General features: G+C 40.8%; 1 protein-coding gene across 1 annotated transcript in view; it reads left to right on the forward strand.

Moving 5' to 3' along the window:
- The window catches only part of nampt2 (nicotinamide phosphoribosyltransferase 2), a 58,712-nt gene extending 41,952 nt beyond the window's left edge, over nt 1-16,760 (forward strand). Inside the window, exons 8-11 of the mRNA XM_084025707.1 lie at nt 6,088-6,207; nt 7,201-7,341; nt 7,940-8,065; nt 16,033-16,760. Of these exons, the coding sequence (XP_083881833.1) occupies nt 6,088-6,207; nt 7,201-7,341; nt 7,940-8,065; nt 16,033-16,194 (549 nt within the window). The 3' untranslated portion in view covers nt 16,195-16,760. The remainder of the gene's footprint in view (nt 1-6,087; nt 6,208-7,200; nt 7,342-7,939; nt 8,066-16,032) is intronic.
- Nucleotides 16,761-21,541: the final 4,781 nt, after the last annotated feature.

Genomic DNA, 21,541 nt, shown 5'->3' on the forward strand with positions numbered 1-21,541 from the left:
AACTCTCTGAGGAATGTTTCCAGTACCTTGTTGAATCTATGCCACGAAGGATTAAGGCAGTTCTGAAGGCAAAAGGGGGTCCAACCCAGTACTAGCAAGGTGTACCTAATAAAGTGGCCAGTGAGTGTAGATACATCCTTTTTTTCCTTTTTTAAATAAAAAAAAAATATATATATATAATAATCATATAAACTGCTCAAAAGGGAACACCTGAACACCACATGCTAGTTCTCAATGAATAACATATTCCAGTTGGAAATCTTTATTCATTACAAAGTGCAATGCATTTACAACAAAACAACATAAGGATAAGGAAGGACATAAGGTCTCGATTCAGAATCATACCAAAAATCTAAGTGGTAAATCAGATCGCAGGCTGATCCAACTTTTGTGGAGATTTTTCAAGACACGTCAAAATAATCCTCAGTCGTGCATGTGGCCTCCACGTACCTGTATGCACTCCCTACAACACCTGGGCATGCTCCTGATGAGACGATGGATGGCCTCATGAGGGATCTCCTCCCAGACCTGGACCAGAGCAGCAGTCAACTCCTGGACAGTCAGACAGTGGTGGGACATGGCGTTGGTGGATGGAACGAGACATGATGTCCCAGATGTGCTCAATAGGATTCAGGTCTGGGGAACGGGCAGGCCAGTCCATAACGTCAATGCCTTCATCATGCAGGAACTGCTGACAGACTCCAGCCACGAGGCCTAGCATTGTCATGCATTAGAAGGAACCTAGGGCCCACTGCACCAGCATACGGTCTCACAATGGGTCTGAGGATCTCACCCCGGTACCTAATGGCAGTCAGGGTACCTCCGGCAAGTACATGGAGGGCTGTGCGACCTTCCAAAGAAATGCCTCCCCAGACCATCACTGACCCACCGCCAAACTGGTCATGCTGGAGGATGTTGCAGGCAGCAGAATGTTCCCCGCCGCGTTGCCAGACCCTGTCACATCAGACACATGTGCTCAGGGTAAGAAGAGTACAGGGTGCCAATGGCGAATCTGCCAATCTCTGTGATCTCTAGCAAATGCCAATCACATTGAACAGTGTTGGGTTGTAAGCACAGGCCCTATTTGTGGACGTCGGGCCCTCAAACCACCCTCATGGAGTCGATTTCGGACCGTTGAGTTGAAACGTGAACATCAGTGGCCTGCTGGAGGTCATTTTGTAGGGCTCTGGCAGTGCTCCTTCTGTTCCTCCGTGCACAAAGGAGCAGTTATCGGTCCTGCTGTTGGGTTGTTGTCCTTCTTCGGCCCCCTCCACAGCTCCTGGTGTACTGGCCTGTCTCCTGGAATCTCCTCCATGCTCTTGAAACTGTACTGGGTGACACAGCAAACCTTCTTGCCACAGTGTGCATTGATGTGCCATCCTGGATAAGTTCCACTAACTGGGCAACTTCTGTGGGTTGGAAAAACAGCCTAATGCTACCTCTAGTGGTGCAAACACTGCCAGAATTAAAAAAAGAAAAAAATCTGCCAGAAAGGCCGAAAACCGAGAAATGGTCTGTGGTCACCACCTGCAGAACCATTCCTTTATAGGGATGTCTTGCTAATTGCCACTCGTTTTCACCTGTGGGCTGTCGCATTTGCACAAAAGCAGGCGAAATTGATTCCCAATCAGTGCTGCTTCCTAATTGGACAGGCTGATATCTCAGAAATATGGTTGACTTGCAGTGACATTATGTTGTTTTAGTGTTTCCTTTATTTTTTTGAGCAGTATTTGTTCAGTAAAACAAGGTTAAGTACTGTTAGGACTAGGGTTGGGCGGTATGAGCAAAATCTTATATCACGGTATGAATAATTTCATATCACGGTAACGGTATATATCACGGTATGGTTTTCCCCCCTGTAAATTCAATTAATGGCTTAAAAATAACCATACTGTCGCATTTGATCATTTTCCTCCTTTTATTTTAATTTTCTCACAGCAGCATAACATTATTTTAAAGAAAGTATAATAATATAATAAATGATAAGCCACAAAGAATGTGGTAAACATTTGAACTCCAGCTTTAACTTAAGCTATAGTGTGTGTGCAAATGTAAACACAGAGCTCCATCTTAATAAGAAATAAAAATAACGAATGAGAAAAAGTATGCGTCGTGATGGCCTCCGTTATCTCCCTCCATCGATGTGATTTATTGTCATACGGGGTGCCTTTGGCGAAAGACTCAAAATACTGCTTCGCATGTTTTAACTTTAAGTGGTGGATGAGGTTACAGGTGTTTCCACCTGCAGCAGCAACAGTTGCGCGACACTCTTTGCAGAGTATCGCTTTTTGTTCGTTGTCGGATTTTCTAAATCCGAAAAAGTTCTACACAACAGACGTAGCGCCCTTTTTCGGAACGAGTTCCTCCTCTTCCTCGTGGGTGGGTCGCGCTGCCTCCGTTTCTTCGTGACGTTCACTTTCCGCCTCCGCCATGATTGTTCTTACTCAGGTAAAGCTGTTTCGTCTTCGTCGTGCTCATGCAACCACGCAAGCAGTATGCGGCAATGCCTGCAGTGCCCCGTGTGTCAAGGCGGTGTGAACCAGGCGTAATCGGTCCACCTGAAACTCATCCAGTGAGAACTGTTCCGCGGTGCAAAAATAAGTGCGATTAAAATGCGTCAATTTTTTTAACGCGTTAAGTCCCTGCCCTAGTTGTAACCAAATACATGGTGAACATGTGGAGGGATCAAGACTTTTCAATATGACAAAAATTAGATGTGGAGGCACGACGCATTTTCAATATGGCAGCCATTTTTCAAGATGGCCACCAGTGACAACTGTTTATAGATAGATAATATATAATAGATTTCACATTAACAATGGATAATATTTAATATCAGCATCAAATTTGATACTGTTATGGCCAAATAAACAAAAATATACAGATATGGACCCTCGTAAATGATCAATATGGCAGTCATTTTCCAAATTGGCTGCCAGTGACAACTGCTTTTAGATCAATTTTCATATTAATGATGGATATAATGTGATGTTGATTATATATCAAGTATATATGTTGGATTTATCTCCATTGCACTTGGGAACTATCATTTAGATCACACTTTTTTTCAAGATGTTGACCAAGATGGCAGCCATTGAGCAAAGAATGGTATTTGCAATAAAGTTGCATAGATTTCTCTGATTTTTATTATCTTTGTGTGATTATATTTTTCTGGATCTGAAGTAAAGTAAATGGACATCAGAATTGCTCCGAAGCTGCAATTCAAGACTCAAAATATGTGATAGTCTAAGTAGGTCCAGCGCTGGAAAGTCTATTTAGCACTCCCCTTCACAGTAACAAAGAGCTGTGCATTCTAAGGCAGCTTTTTTGCACCTGCACTGCCTAACACAACCCTTCTTACATTGACAGGAGACAAGTTCATAGCTGGACTGGCTTGCATCCCGCAGGCATGTCTAGAAGGGTGCATAATAACCCTCAGATGTCTTTGACCAGCCCCATTTACATGGTGAAGGTAGTTCTGGTGTAGGTCCCAGCATCTGACCCCACACATGTCCTCCTTGGTAAGTGCTCTCTTGACAGCCTTTGTCAGTGGGATAACTTCCTCCTTGCAGTGTCTATTTCTGTGCATTGGCTGGTTCGGTCATATAGCAGTATAACAAACCTATCAATTGTAGCTATAACATCTTGCGGTTTGTTATCTGGGGCAGAAGATACTTTTAACAGGGCATTTGTAAGTTCTGGAAAGACAGTCCATACAGCCCATGCAGTCTTCTTCCCATGGCCAGCCAAGCTGGATACAGTGTCACAGCCGGTCAGTGCATGGAACACTGGAAGTGCTTGTGACTTCTCAGGTCCCAGTCCTGCTGCAATTTCATGGGCTGCAAGGTATCGAAAACCCTTTCCAGTTCCAAGTGCCAACCATAGCTCATCTTTTGGCTGGAGACCCTGAGCAACCGCCACAGCCAGTACCACAACATCAGTATCAACAGTTTGTATCATGATTTTCTGATGGCCATTTCTTGCTGCATGGGCCACATGTGATAACATTCTACTATCAGCTTTCTCATGTGTACATGGAGCAATTGAAGACAGATCATAAAGTGGTGGCTTACTGAGGACATCTACATCATTTGTGACAACAAGCTGTTTGTCTTCCAGCACAAATTTTATTTTGTGGAAATTTGAATGTACACATCTACACAGACTACCCTAACTCTAAACCTATCTCTAACCCTAACTGATATCCAAATAAGATTAATGCAATTGTATTGAAAGCACTGTTTTCCTAGGCGACCAGGCATCCCCGCCATCTTGAAAATTTTTGGTAGTTGGCTGCCATCTTTGCCACCATATTGAAAAAGGAGTAATTCAAATGAAAGTTCCCAAGTGCTATGCTTAGTAGATACATCCAACATATATCCTCACATCATTTATGTCCATCATTATTATGAAAATGTATCTAAAAAGAGTTGTCACTGGCAGCCATTTTGCAAAATGGTCACCATATTAAAAGTGTATGATGGGTCCATATCTGTATTGTTTTTCCTTTGTGTCTTTGAGCTTAAGTACCAAATTTGATGCTTCTATGTCTTTATTGTTAATATGAAATTTTATCTAAAAACAGTTGTCACTGAGGCCATTTTGAAAAATGGCCACCATATTGAAAAGTCTTGATCCCTCTACATGTTCCCCGTTTCTCTGTCTATAATTGTACCAAATTTCATGTTTCTTTTACCTATTACCCATTGTTAATGTGAAATTTAATCTCAAGCAGGCGGTCACTGGTGGCCATCTTGAAAATGGTCGCCATATTGAAAACTCGTCACGCCTCCACATCTAATTTTGTTCGATATGTCTTTGGCTACAAGTGTACCAAATTTGACACCTTTATCATGAAATGCACAATTCTAATATAATTTCTAGCTAAGCTGCCCCACTAAAATAATGTCAATGAATTTAGTTTTTTAACTTTTATAATTATTAATAAAAATAATATTAGATTTTATTTATGGCCACCTTACATATATATACACTTAAAATAATAAAATATTTTTCAGCTAATCAACTAAATCTTGACTGTTCAAGTCTGAGAAAGGTCATCATTATACTTGGAGCTACAAACTTCTACCGTTACTAAAATGGGCCACCACGCTATATTTCACTTTTTCAGACTTTTTCACGCTTAGGGTAACTTGGGTATTTTTATACCCTATTTTCTCATGTTTTTATGTCTAGTTGACTAATGGTAACAATTTAAAAACTGGTCCAGTATTAAGGGAGACGCTGTAATTGTGAGGGTGACTGTGCAGCGCCACTGAAAGTACTCGTTTTTGCCACTGACGGGCTGAGATTGTTGCTCATATAAGTGCCCGACAACATGGAAACAATGAGAAGTAAAACGTTTATCTTACTTTTCGCTTTCTCTGGTCTATCTGTTATCATGTCCAAGTCTCCCTCAAAGAGAAGAAGACTTGTGAAATATGAACATGGGGCAGCAACACGTCCCTCTCTTTCTGTTCTACCTCGGACTTCCTCTTAACCTAGCCGATGCTCTTTTCTGCTTGTTGGTTGTCACTCACTGTAGGTCATCTATTGTTAATCCAATCTATTTGAGACTATCAGTCCTGGAAACCCCCAGTTCTTATAAAATAATGGGCATTTCAATTTTGGAGCACTTGCTTCTTTTTGCCCTTCGTTCCTCATATTTGATCCAGTATAGATGAACTGAGGTTGTAAGATGATCAGAACACTCCAACTTTAACTTAACCATTGCAAATACTACGACCAACACCAAATCCGGATGGAACCCAGATCCTGGTCTGCTCCAGATTTTTGCTTAAAGTCTGTTAAGACGATGTTCTCTCTCCACTCTGTGGCGCTGTAACTCTTGCTGCTGGTGATGTTGGGACTCTGAAGATTCATTGACTGTGAAAATCATGATCATGTTCTAGTCCTGTGTGTAAAGTGTCCTGAGATTACTCCTGTTGTGATATGACACTATAAATACATTTTAGCATGTATGACTTGGACTGCACCCCGCGACCCTGAATACAGGATAAGCGGTAGAAAATGGATGGATGGATGGACTTGGACTGCATAATCCAGTCATTAAAATACTTCTTGTAGGTGATCAAGATTTTGGAGGAGTGTTTTGGCTGTTCTCTGAACTCCATGGGATTCAAGGTTCTGCCTTCCTACCTGCGAATCATTCAAGGAGACGGCATCGACCTCCGCTCAGTGGAAGAGGTGAGAACAAGTTTGACCAAAGTGAACTGAGAGTGTGTAAGAGTCCCAGCAGTAATATCAAATGTACGGCGTTGCAGACGGCACACACGGCAACACATAGATTTCACAAAAACATTTAACATTCTTCACACAAGGGCTTTATGTGTTTGCAGCCTGGGGCCTTTTTTCTAGCTGTCCTATTGGTTATGATGACGTTTTACTCACGTTTCATTGCCACAACACTGGTAGCCACAGCTTAACAGTAGTTTACAAATTGGTCAGCTCACTTAATGTGAAATATTGGCAGTAAACTGTAACTGTAACTTCATATAATGGCACAAACTATGAGAAAAGGTTTGATGCTTTATAGGGGTCCAAGTTTGGGTCTTTTGTGCCCTGTTAAAAGCCACCATCAGAGTCCCCCGTAGTCATGAAGTTCCAAATGTTTTGGAAAGGTTTAACCAAATTCAGTCTGTTGTCCCATTATTGCTAGATGGTACCAATGATGTCCTGGGCCACCAACATCCTCTGACACTTTGTCATGTTACTATCAGGATGCTTTCTGTTGGGTCTCTATAAAAGTTAACAACAAATTGAATAAAAATATTGATAAAAATAATAATAAATAAATATATATGTTCCCCATATTACTGATTTAATATCGGATGCTGCACTGCATGGGGCTTGGACTAGATGTAGACACATTCCATACATTCCATATTCCATGCTATATCCTTGCAGCAAACCTGTTTTAGGGCAGGGCAGACTGGAGTCTTTATTGCGCCCTATGATTATAACCTATTTGAAACTACCCTACTTGCATAGTCATGGGAATGGGGTAAAATAATATGGGAACGTTTTGAAAATGTATTTGTAAAAATAAATGAGAACCCTGCACTATATAGAGATATAAGCTAGTGTGTCAGAAAACAGATTTGGTAGTCTCTTAATGCTTTGCATCTACATGTTCATAAGTTGAATAAAAAAGGTAATTAATTTAAAGCTTTTCTGTAGATTCTTATGAAGCTGAGTGATGAAGGCTGGAGCGCTGAGAACGTCTTCTTCGGCTGCGGCAGCTCTTTGCTTCAGAAACTCAACAGAGACACACTCAGCTGTGCCTTCAAGTGCAGCTATGTGGAGACTAACGGCAAGGGGGTGAGAGTGTGTGTGTGTGTGTGGAGGGGGGGGGGGGGTGTTTACAGCAAGCAAAACCTGTTTCAGTCTCTCATACTAACGTATAGCACCTTTCATAGAACACAAGTCACAAAGAAGAATGCAGATATGAATAAAACTGGAAGTATGTGATTATTGTTGACAAAGACACTTTTACAGACTAGTAGACTTAGCAAAGCTACACCCTGGTTAACTCTACTCTGTGTACTGTTATAAACAGTCCAATCACACCTATATCCTATATTAGAAGCTGATAGGAATGATGCCAAAACTCCAAAAGACCTCAAAAAATCCCAAATCCTTCCTTTATGACAAACAGCTTTAAAGTTACGGTGCACTGTAGCTAGGCTAAAAGACACAGCATGAAAAGCACCTTTTCGCTGTACTAATGTTACATCTGTACAAGACATGGGGATTAAAAGTGAATTATGAAGATTAATAAAACGAGATGATTCCTTGTAAGGCACAGGTACAGTAATCCTCACACAGACTGCTGTCCAATGTGCTCACTTTCATGATGATGACTGATAATGATTTCAAGTTTTCTTTGAACTACTTTTGCTTTCACTTGTTCTTCCAGATGGACGTGTGCAAGCAGCCTGTGACAGACCCATCTAAGGGGTCTAAGAGGGGTCGCTTATCACTGAGGAGAAACTCTGATGGTTTCATAGAGACGATAGAAAAAGGAGCAGGCAAGCCCGAGGAGGTTAGTCCAAGCATCTCATTTTGATATCGCTCAAGTAGTTTGCACGTTGTGGTGACAGAAAAACAGCAGATCCAAGTTGAAACGAATAATAAGTTGTTGATATGCAAAAAGATGATCTTCATTTTTATAGAATACTGTCGTCAAACATGCCCTTAAAGCAAAAATGTAGACGTTTCATGATTAAAGGCATTAAGCAGGCTGACTAAACTCATGACATCATCCTCAAATCTCATTGCTGCAGCTCATTTCATATCAGTTTTCCCCTGTTTATCACACACAATGATAAATTGATGATGGAGATAATAACCATAAATGAGTGACATTCTCTGTAGAATATTTAATGATGGTAAACACCACTGATCAACCTTAGCAACATTAGCATGTTTGCAGAAGTAGCATGTTTAAAGTTTAGCTTGCTAACTTTCTAACAGCATTCATACGGTAATATTCCATCTTTCCACTATGACTGAACACAAACTCAACTCAGCTTTGGGACTCTATTTTATGAGTCCAGCTTTTTTCTGGACATGAACGGAAACTACAACACTTTGTCTGCCTTGATACTGGGTTGTTATTTAGTAGAGAGTCTGTGTTGTTCTTTTAGGGGAGATACTGGGTTGTTCTTTAGTGGAGATACTGGGTTGTTTTTTAGTTGAGATACTGGGTCGTTCTTATGTGGAGATACTGTGTTGTTCTTTAGGGGAGATACTGGGCTGTTCTTTAGTAGAGATACTGTGTTGTTCTTTAGTGGAGATACTGGGTTGTTCTTTAGTAGAGATACTGTGTTCTTCTTTAGTGGAGATACTGGGTTGTTCTTTAGTGGAGATACTGGGTTGTTCTTATGTGGAGATACTGTGTTGTTCTTTAGTGGAGATACTGAAAGCAATACTTCAGAAGAAATAATTCCCAAAAAAGGAGCTACTTCAAAACCCTCTGAGACCCATTGTAGTGTATACGCTATAAACAACAAGGCAGCATCATGGAGAGGAGGAAGCGATCGAAAGTCTGGCTACATTTCTCCAAACGCGATGAAAGTGCTGCCGTGTGTAATCAGTGGAGGCATAAACCCATTGTAGCGTATACGCAACAAAAGACCATGTTGTTGTTAGAGCGTCATAACTTCTTAATGGTTTGCGCTAAAAACACGTGTTTTTTCCCACTTAAACAAGAGATACAGGGCTAAACAATGGTACCCTGTTTGTCCATGTGAGCCATTTATTTCCGACAACAAAACAAATGCGTAAAGTTGTTAAAGATCTGACTAGATGTCTCCTCGTCTCCGTGGCGCATTTCTCCTGTATATGTATATCGATCAGTTCTCATCCGCCATCTTGGTAGTAACTTATATAGAGTTACGTTTATGCATCGGACACTTGTATTGGCTCCCGTAGCAGCTTTTTCAGCCAATCGGAAAGCCTAATTTACGCTTGGCCGTGAGTTGTGTTTGCCCAAACAGGAGACATGGAAGAGTTTAAAGCAGAGAAAATGACGGTCAGAGTTATTGTAGTGAAAGAAAAAGTTAAAAACATGAATGGCACAGAAGAAGTACACTATATACTAGTGGTGTCAACAATAATCCATTTCGGCAATGCATCGCAATGCAGGGCATGCACGATTCAGCATCGATGCGATTTTTCAGGTTTGAAAATGCCATATCCAATGCCCTGTACCATTCAATTTTATTTTATTTAATGACATTTATGTCAAAGATACAGGAGAGTGATAATACACACATAGCAGCCAATAAAATATGTTGTTCAATATCTGACTGCTTGTATTGCCTCATGACTGATGAAAAATGTTCCTTGTTGTTGTACACACATATTTAGGGCAGGGAGAGGAAAGGACAATTCCTGGCAAAAAAAAAACACCCATGGACACTACCCTAAATTATTTCATAGACCGAAGGAGCTAGAAGCTTCAAATAACTTTAGCACAATCCAAACAAGTGTGTGCAACTTTCTACATAGAGCTTTTCTTTCGTTATAATGGTTTGCAGTGCTTTTTTTAATAAAATGTGTAAAAATTTAAGGAGGTCTGTTTTTTTTTTTTTCATTTTTAATTTATGGGCTAAGATCCCCTATTATAGTGTATAGAAGTAATTATTGATTGATACACACAGTTACCTGATGTTGTGCTGATTCTGGGGATGAGTATAACTTAATACTGTAAGACAATTTTATAGGGCAAAACACAAAAGTATGAAAAGACGGAAAGTTCTCTATGTGGGTCTCAGAGGGTTAAGGCTATTTACAAACTAGACTACTGACTAAACTGAAACTTAACTGAGCAATAAATATTTGTTTTAATACTTACTGAATATTTCAAGGCAAATTGTATGTTCTTGAAATGAATAACAAACTATTTTTCAGTATTTTGTCATATCGTCAGATATATTAGGGCCATATCGCCCACCTCTAGTTTTTTTTATATATATATATATATATATATATATATATATATATATATATATATATATATATATATTCATATATATATTCTTTCTTTTTTTTCAACTAACATTCCAGAACGTGAAGACATTAATTTGCCAGTATCAATGGGAAATGGAAATTCCTCACATCCCATTGCTCTAGTTTGTCATTTTCTTTGAATCTTGTGATTTGGAGCTTCATTCCCAGGCTAAAGCTGACAATTTCCCTCTATGATACTATTCAAGTTTCATTCCATTTGTTTTAATATTCTAATTATTTTCAAAATTTTAATGCTCAAATTCAACCTATTATTAATATTAACTATACTACACAGGCTTATACATTACCAATGCCATTATCGACAATGTGGTTGTTTTCCTTCCTGTCCACTAGAGGGCATTTCAAAAACATTACCAATAACGAGCAGTGATGCATGGGCCCTCGCACACACGCAACTCGGTTAGTGCTACGACGGCCTGCCAGTGTCGGGCCGCCTGGCCACTGCCACATCGCCGGTCGTCCCTTGCCTGAATTTTCATGTCGATTACCGCACCGACGTTTCAAGTCATTACGCTCGACTGGGGTGCAAAGTTCCACAGCACTGGGACTGTATAAAAGTGTAAAAACATGACATTCCATGTCGCCAATAGGTGGCACTCTGATTATGAGTCAGTTTGAACCAGATCGGACAATGGACACTGAAGTTATAACAGTTTACAGTATTGTGGCGAAGCATGAAATTTGTCTGCGTTCATGGCGCCATCCTGGCCACGCCCTTTGACTTATGTTAGACCTTTTGATGATTTTTCGTCGTTGAGGCTTCTAGAACAGGCTCACAAAGTTTGGCAGGAATCGGATCAACGCTGTAGGAGGAGTTCATTAAAATATATTGCATGAAAAAGGTGAAAAATTCGGTTACATTTGACATAAAATGCAAAATGGCTGACTTCCTGTACATTTTTCGGGCATGGGTCCTAGAGGCTTTTTTGTAGGCAAGGCAAGGCAACTTTATTTGTATAGCACATTTCATACACAAGGCAGACTCAAAGTGCTTCACATCATGACATGTCATACAACAAAGTGAAAAAAAAAAAAAAATAGAAGAATGAAAAGAAAATAAAGGCACAATTAAAATGCATTACAGAAAGACAAGGTGAATAAAAACATATTTGCAATAATTAAAAACAGTGCAGACATTAAAAGATTTAGCAGAAAGCTATGGTGAACATAAAAGTTTTCAGTCTAGTTTTAAAAGTGGTCAGAGTTGGGGCAAGTCTTACATCTTCAGGAAGTTTATTCCAGCTATTTGTTGCATAGTGACTAAATTATGCTCTCCCGTGATTGTTGTTTACTCTGGGAATCACTAACAGATTGGTCTCAGAAGATCTTAGTGGTCTAGAAGGCTTATGTAGTGGGAGCATATCAGTGATATACTTTGGCCCTAGACCATGTAGTGATTTTTATGTACATCTCTATATGTTCTATGTACCTACAAAGTTTCATGCAGGTACGTCAAAGCTAAAGGTGATCATTCTCTTCAGAGCAGCGGTAAAAGTGTAAAAACATGATATTTCCAAGTACCATCAGGTGGAGCTCTGATTGTGAGTCAATATTGCAGTGCACACATGTTCAGGGTGGGACTCTCATCAAACATGAGAAGTTTGAACCAGATTGGATGAGGGACAGTGAAGTTATAACAGTTTAGAGTGTTGTGGCAAAGCATGACATTCGTCCGTATTCATGGCGCAGCCCTGGCCACGCCCTTTGACTTATGTAAGACCTTTCGATGATTTTCGTTGAGGCCTGTAAAACAGTCTCAGCGAGTTTGGCAGGAATCAGATCAACGCTGTAGGAGGAGTTCATTAAAATACAAACCCCACTATTGAAAGTGGGAAAAAGGGCCTAAAATGGCTGATTAACTGTAGCGCCCCTGAATTGTAATAAAACCTTCAGCATATGTTCCAGGGACAAATGTCAACATATCCTGCAAGTTTCAAGAAGATTGGACATTGTATCTTGAAGTTACAACAACTTCCTGTACACTGGCAAAAACGCCATGCACTGGCCACACCCTTTTACTAATGCAAGAACTTTTTATTTCATCATTAAAGAATTGAGTACATGATGACTAAGTTTGAGGTGAATCTGATAAAGCTGCTAGGAAGAGTTCGCTGAAGTATAAAACGTTACACTTTCTATCGCCAGTAGGTGGCGCTCTGACTATGAGTCAATATTGCAGTGCAGACGTGTTCAGGGTTGGACTCTTCACAAACGTGAAGTTTTGATCATATCAGACAATGTACATTAAAGTTATAACAGTTTAGATTTTTGTGGCGAAGCATGAAATTTGTCCATGTTCAGGGCTTTGACTTATGTAAGACGATGATTTTACATCGTTAAGGCCTCTAGAACAGTCTCAGCGAGTTTGGCAGGAATTGGATCAATGGTGTAGGAGGAGTTTGTTAAAATACAAACCCTACAATTGGCTAAAATGGCCCAAAATGGCAGATTTACTGTAGCGCCCCTGAGTGGTTGATATTAATAAAACTTTCAGGATATGTTCCAGGGAGATATGTCAACATATCTTGCAAGTTTCATGATGATTGAGTTAAGTGTGTTGATTTCTAGAGCCCCGCCCCTCTGATGTTCATTGGCTAATAACGCGATGATATTTTACAAAGCCTTTAATAGCAATTGATCAGCTTGGTCTAATGATGATCCCCAGAATTGGTGAGAATCGGATCTACGGTTTAGGAGAAGAAAATTCAAAATGGCAGAACATTTCGGGAGGCAGACTTTGTTACTCCAAGAGGCTTTTTTGTAGAGCACATTTGCCTGCACATGTGTACCAAATTTTGTGTCAATCGGAGTTACAGTGTGAGGGGCCTGGCCTACAAGGCACTAGGTGGCGCTAGAGAGCAACTTTTTTGTGGCCAACTATGAAATCTCAATTTTTTTGCCTTCTTCTGAATATGATAAGGCCTCCAAAAAGGCAGCAGAAGTCGCGGAAGAAAAATAATCACTACAATTTCAATAGGGCTTCGCTGCCCGATGTTGTCGGCGCTCGGGCCCTAAATATGTTGAATTACCAACAAGTGACACCTTTCTTGCTAAGTAATGATTAAAGGTTGTATCAGCGATTCTGGGCCGAAACATAAATGATCACATTCATCTGTTTTTACCTCACGATCCACTAGCTGCCCACCCCACAAGCAGGCCGTCAAAAAAACGCGTCTCTCTAGGCAGCCTAGGCTCCGAGATCGCACACAAAAACAAATGGTACTACCAACACCTCAAAAGCAAAATAAAGGGTCTTCCAAACAATCACAGACAAGGGGTTGGGTGTTGTGGTGTTTCACGCTCGTGCACGCGAAGTGGTAGCTAAAGGAGGTCAGCTGACGGTGTTATAAGAAGCTAGAATGGCGGAATCCAATCCAATACCCAAGAAGAGAAAGAGTGAGAGAATACCAGCGTGTATTTTCCAAGACCAGAATAAGTACAGGGAAGGCCATGGAAAGATGGACGGAAATAAAACAACTAAAAGGATTTAAATCGGATGCCGAGGTCGCACTGTTTCTTCTGGACATGTGAGTAGCAGCCAACTGCTAGCACTGCGCGTCCATGATCATTTTCAAAACACGGGAGGGAGGGGCTAGCTGGCTCTGTTTGTTTTGGATCTCGCAACGGAAGTGAGGGCAACCAGAATTGCAACCTTTAAGCTTAGCCTCAAATTGTCAACTTTAATGGATAGAAAGTGAAACAGATATTGCCGTTCATCGGGGACGTTGTGTCCCAGTTGCTATGGCTACGCCCTCCTTGTCTCACCGTCAGCTCTACTTTCACTTTCTCACGTACATCTTGCTGTTGGTCTCGTTCCAAATGAATAAGCCGATGGAGATCAGGGTCGAGCTAGCTAGCGGTATTCAGAAACATGAATGCATCTTTGTTATGACTGCATCGCTTCTCGAGGTCAGTCGATATCTTTGTTGTCATTTCAACGAGTGCTGCCTGGTGGTTATCTCCATTTGTGTTATCTCCGTGTGTTATCTCCGTTTGTTATCTCCTCCGTGTTATCTCCCTGTGTTTTATCGCTGTATGTGTTATCTCCGTGTGTGTTATCTCCGTGTGTGTTATGTCCGTGTGTTATCTTGTGTGTTATCTCTGTCTCCGTATGTGTGCTGCTGTCGGCTATTTCTGATAGTGAGATTATGATTCAGAAAACTTTATTGTTTATCAGACTCCATGTGACAAAAGCTTTAGTTTATGTGGGTAGGCCAAGGCGAGGGGGGTGAGATTTGCCAACATTAGAAAAACATTTTTTGAATATTAATTTCAGCATTCCATTAGCATTGAATTTTTTTACTGTTAGAATGATATTAGATTCCTGAATTTCATTCCAATAGCCCTAGTCCCGGCTCACCTGCGATGTCCATCTCCAGACATAAGTGTGACATTGATAAGAGCAAGATGAGAGCATGTCCATCTGAAAACATGTTGGCTAACTGGAATATTATATTCTGATAGACTTGGTAGACAGCTGCATAGGAGAACATAGGGGATCTTTAGAGGGAGATATCAGATCACATCATCTCAAAGCTGCACCTGAAGGTTAATTTGAGATGTTGTTCTCTTCATAAATGATAATAATACATTTTATTTTTTGGGCACCTAAACTTTCAAGGACACCTTACAGTTAAAACAGGCAGATACAGTAAAAAACGGGCAAATTCAATTACATTTTATTAGATATAAATGGTAAATGGTCCTCATTTATATAGCGCTTTTATCCAAAGCGCTTTACAGTAATGACTGACATTCATGCACACATTCACGCACACATTCACAACCACGCAGGGCGACAGCCAGCTCATCAGGAGCAATTAGGGTGAGGTGTCTTGCTCATTAGATATGTGTCATTTCACAAGAAAAGTTATCTAAGGACACTTTACACATTGAGCAGGACTAGAACACACTCATTTGGTCCTTTTTAAAGGGGGTCAGAACTAGACTGGGATGGTATACTGATTTTAGTCCCTACTATGTGCTCGGCTCTTATTGATGTTGGATACTACGTTTACCATAATGCCACCAGAGGCTGTTATTCATTAGACCTTCACTCCCAGTTCTTAATTAAATCTGTCTGCTAAAAAATAGGGATCATCGAGACAACATAACAGCACATTAAAATGAAATGATGATGCAAACAGAAATGAAATATAAAAGTTAATTTCTACATGTGTGACTGTCTTGGGGGTGGGGGGTTCAGAGAACTACATCTGTTCTTTAGATACACATCCCTGTTGATGTAAGAGAGGGATGGCTGCAAAATGTTGCAAAGCTTCTTAGAAATGTTGCTTTTTGGGAAGTGATCAAGAAAGATCCTCCAGAGCCTCAGAGTACACATAAAACATGTTTTCAAGTGGACTAAACCTGGAGAGAATTATGAGCCACATTTTAATAATGCCAAATGCCCTTTTGAAATGAGATGTAGCCTGATTTACTGAATGATTCCTCCATGGGCTCTGTGCTCCTCAGGACCTGCTGGTGACGGTTTTTGAGAACGGCAGCCTGGTGCAGGACTACTCCCTGGAGGAGATCAGGAAAAATGCTCGGCTGAGGGAGGAGGAGGTCAACCCCAACCTGCACAACCACGACCAGGAGCTGCTACACAACCACATCATCAACGGGACTCATTAAATTCAACCGACAACGCAGAGTCCTTCCATTTTTAACAGGGTGCACTAAGTGAAGACTGCCGTGTTTTCAAAAGGCTCCCATCAAAGTTTAAGCTGTTTCTCACATGATGCCAACATTTACTCTAACAACATACTAATAGAGTATTATTGATTATACTAATCAGCAGGACTGGGCCAGTTTCATGGTTTGTGATGCCACACGCCATGAAACCTCAGTGTTCACTAATACAATATATAAAATCAACAAATACAGAATGGACAGTATATTCATATGAATAGATTGTGTAAAATATAGAAATGCACCAAGAATTTGTGAAATACCGTAAATCCTCAGATATAGGCCTGGGCTTTTATTTACTCAAGCACATCGCGGCCTAGGCCTTTATTGGAAGGAGGCTAGAATTAGAGACAGGCCCCTATTTCTATTTGAGCAAAACGGACTACCAGTAGAATGAATAAAAACGAGATTTTGTGTCTTTTCGAACCTATAAAATACTAGGTTAATTTATTGAAAAAGTCTCCTCTTTGGCTCCGCAGCTATTACGGTAAACAACGTTAACCGCTTGCCAGTATTGCACGCTTGGTGGGCTGCCACTAGGAGGATGATTGACAGGCGCTCTCCTTCATACAATCACACGCACACTTCATGGCTGCACCTGATTGGATGACCGCTTTCACTGGTGGCCTGTCTGCTCCCGGATTTCAAACCGACCAACATGGCGGCTCGTTTGAAAACTTTCTCTTATTTTACGACAATAGTTCACCGAAATGCGTTTCTGAAAACATTTTATGTGAGAAATAAGCTATGCTCTTTATTTTAGATCGACAACGGTCAGTTTAAAAGATTTTCGAGAGCTTGCGGGATGTGGCGGCGCACCCTCTCTCGACACTCGCCGTCAGGTGAATGCATTGCCAGGCTTCTTACATACCGTAAATCCTCTAATATAGCTTCAGCCAAAATCTCAGCGACGCAAAGGCATTGCACGACTGACAATGAATGGGAAGCGTGGAAATAACGCTGCCTGTGGACATTTGCCCCGGCCTCCATTAGAGACCGGCCGTTATTTACCTCCGCCGACAGCGAGACCGGCCAAGGTTAGAGACCGGCCGGTAATCGAATACAGGCCAGTATTAGAGGATTTACGGTAATTGAAGAAACTGTTTAAACTCAAGTCATTATTATGAAATGTTATTTCTTTATCAATCATACATACATTTTACGTGCGTTGATTTTTATTTCAATAGAGACTTTTTTTAGTTAAAACAAATTCAGATGTCAGCTTTTATTTCATATTCATATGAAAATGTTAGTGTTGTTACTATGCCATGGATATAGCTAATTCTGTTAGCAGTTGCTGAGGCAGGGGTTATGGTGACAACAATGCCCTTTCACCTTTCTCAAATTGGATGAATGCATAGGATCATAAGATTTGGAATATTTTACTGATTAAAATAAACATGGTTGACAAAGAAACAAAGCATTGATATTCATTTAAATTACACAAAGTTTATGTGATGATGATTGTGATTTTTACGTGGAAGTTTCAAACCAAAAAGAACCAAACAGTCACAGTTTTAACACATTTGTTGTATCCTTTGCATCCGTTGTATCCTTTGCATCCTTTGCATTACTTGTATTGTATCGTCTGGTTCAATATTGATTTTGACAAATGAAATATAGAAGACCGACTGGATGTAAAACCAACTAGGGGCCGTATTTATCAAGCGTTTTAGAGTGCCATTTTACTCTTAAGTCCTGAGAATTTGTGAAATTTAGTCCTACTCTGAAACTTAAGAATAAAAGCTATTTATCAACTTTCTTAAGTCTAAGAATCACTCCTAATCTTCCAGATATTTAAGAGACCTCCAGAGGTGTCCTAAGTGGTTAGGAGTTGCCAGCAGGGGATGGCACTGAGGCGAGAGAGACGTGCGCGAACGTTCCGGGAGCGGAAGGATGTCCTGGCTTTTTTTGATGACGAGCAGCTGATCAAACGGTATCGTTTAGACAGAGCGGGTATTATTTTTGTCACAGATTTAATAAGGGGCATCATCTCATCAGCAACATCACGCAGCAGAGCTTTCACGGCAGAACTAAAGGTCATCACAATGCTTAGATATCTCACCACTGGGAAAATGCAACAGTGTAACGCTGATGATTTGGGGCCATCACAACCATCAGTTAGCAGAATTATTATGGAAACAATAATGGCCCTTACTGCTCCTCACCTCGTCATGCGTTTCATTGACTTTCCAACTACACCCTGGATAATTCAGCAGAAGCAAACTGCATTCATGCAGGTAGCTGGCTTCCCTGGAGTGGTTGGTGCAATCGATGGTACACATGTAAGGATCATCGCTCCAACTGTGGATGAGAGTGTGTATGTTAACAGGAAGAGGTACCACAGTATCAACACGCAAGTAGTGTTCAATGCAGACTATAACATCTTGGATGTGGTACCCTAGTGGCCTGGGTCCACCCATGACGCACGGATACTAAATGAAAGTTGCCTGAAGCAGTTTTTTGAGAGGCACATTGTGCCAACTGGGTGTCACCTAATTGGGGATAAAGGATATCCTTTACACTGCTGGCTTCTTACCCATTTTCAGATGCCACAGACATACGCCCAAATGAACTATAATAGGTAAGCCCAACAAAATGCCTAATTGTTTTAAATTTTAAAAGATTAATATTATATATGGTTTAATAGGAGGGTTTATTCTTGTCATAGGGCGCACAAAAGCACAAGAAGTGTGGTGGAGAGAGGGATTGGCCAGTGGAAACGCAGATTTCATGTGCTGCATTCAGAAATATGGCACACTCCAGACAGAGTGTGCCGTATCATTATGGCATGTGCAATACTGCACAACATTTGTAAGGAGCGCAATGTCCCACACCAGCAGATGATGATGACGATGAGGGAGATGAGGGAGGAAATGGAGACGCGACCGTCCCTGGCAACATCCATCCATGTGATGGGGCAGCCTTCAGACAACACTTTGCCAACCTCCACTTTGGGTAAGAATAACAATAAATCATGGATACAGTGGCTTTTTATCAATTCGTTTTATTAGTCACTCTATATCTTTTCTTTTTTTAAAGCCAAGCTGTAGTACTGCTCTTGGAGCCACAACACTTTAATTTGCATTTTTTTGGGCCCTAGTTTCGTGGCACAGCGCAGGGTGGCGGAGCCGGCGTAATGCAAGTTTGGCAGTTTGGTGGATCGCCTGCGCCAAGATGGGTGTGGCGGCGCAGCAGGGGGAGGCGTCAACTTAAGTAGATTTTTTCTTTTTCTTTTTCACCCACCACTTGATTGATGCCCGTTGCCTCACACAAAGTGCTTGGGCCTGGCTGCACCGCGTCAAAAGCACAGGGAGAGTGAGCGTCGGAGATGCCCGGGAACACAGGAGACTCTAAAGCATTCTCAATCCAAACTGAAAAATAAAAAATATGGCTGAAATAAATTTGACAAATGTACTTATTGTAAGTCGCTTTGGACAAAAGCGTCTGCTAAATGACCTAAATGTAAATATCAGAAATGGTTCTATTGTTGTTATGACTTAAACAAACAAACTCACATTTTAGACATTTACTGAACAGTAGCCTGGCAAATATCCAACAACAATTACGCACGTATCTCTCATCAAAACGCACCTAGGCTGCAGCGCAATATCCCTATAGAGTTGTAACAGGAATAATTTGTAAACTCACCCTTTTGAAAGCAACTCAAGCTTCATCGCAGCTGGATCCTGGCCTCCCTCCAATTATCTTCTCCAAGTAAGCGCTGCACAACTTCTGCAACTGCGCTCAACTCTTTGCCAGGTGGTCCTCCACCTGCATAAGAATATAAAAATGAATTAGATATGAGCGAATAGGGTGGCATGCAAGCAAATGAAAAAGAAGCACTGCATACATGGAGCAGGCCTTGAAAGCTGCGATTTCAGTTCTGCTTTTCGAGAGAACGTTATACCACTTCTTCTCGCCAATTGGGTTTCCTTTTCGATTCCATGTTGATTTCTGCATGTGGCTGCAGTAGGCTAGTATCTATAGAGCCACCCACACCAGTTTCAAGTTAGTTGCCTAATTAGCCTCATGAATTGGAAAGATAAGGAAACATTTATTTTTGATTCATTGCCAATATGTTTTGTATTATTTTGTAGATTATTGTCAAAATATACACTCCCTTAAGTGCAGCTTTCAGCGAATAATTTTTTTACTCATAAGTCAACTCTTAGCAGGGTTCTTAGGAGTAATTCTAAGAAGCTTGATAAATACGGGCCCTGATCAGGAAAATATTGGATCTCAAATTCAAAAGGATTGCTATGACTGATGAGTTGAATCCATGTATATCAGCAGCCCTTTACTTTGATACTTCAGACATAATGCTTATGAGTTATCAGTAAAAGGAATAATCCAAACCATTTATAAACTCATACATTGTGGGATGTAAGTTTAACATTTCTCCCTCATACATGGCTGTAATAACAACCATGTGTCGTATAGAACGTTACGTTGCCATAACAACAGCGGTGTAACATGGGGATGAGGAAACATTTAGAAAATGTATTTCGAGTAACTACTTCAAACAAAAACAAGTGTTTATAATGTTAGTAAGTGATGCTTTACTTCACACTCTGCTCAGGTACACGTTACTGTACTCAGAACCTAGCAACACTGCGTCAGATCTGATTGTGTATCAGCAGTTAGTCAGGCTGGGTCTATAATGTGGAAGTCAAGTTTGATGATGGACACTAGACTGAGATTCTCCTCCACACAGTCGGCTCGGATCTTTCAACCAGTTATTTCATCAGGACGTTTGATTATTAATTCTCCAAGTACAAGCTCCATCTTCCCCCTTTCCATTGACTAATCGCTCATCTTCCACGCTAAATGACTTATTTGCAAGAAACGTACAAACTCATGTCTGGGGAACACAAGACGCTTTAGTGTGATTCTTTCTGGAGATTCTTTCCCTTTTACAGATCTGAAATCATCTAACTGATTCGTCAAAGAGGGCATATGTCCGCCAACTGAAAATGTCGACCCAGTACCATCCCTCAACCTGGCTTGTCTACTACTTTAATGAGATATATTTTATTTCCCACAATGCCTTTCAACATCCCTTTCACAAGAGGCATTATTGCTTCTGATAGTGTTGCAGACCTGTTTCAACTAGTGTGTCTATTGGTTATTGTCAAAGAGCCAATTCAATAGGCTTGTTCAGGATGGTCTTGGCTTGACTTGACTTGACTTATCACGCCGACGTGAGCTGCAGGTGTCTGAGGGGGCGGGCTCTAAAAGAGACGGCAGCCAAACGCCGTCAAGTCGGACAACAAAGTCAACGTGACTA

Source organism: Eutrigla gurnardus (assembly GCF_963514095.1).
Source record: "Eutrigla gurnardus genome assembly, chromosome: 2".
NCBI classification, from domain to species: domain Eukaryota; kingdom Metazoa; phylum Chordata; class Actinopteri; order Perciformes; family Triglidae; genus Eutrigla; species Eutrigla gurnardus.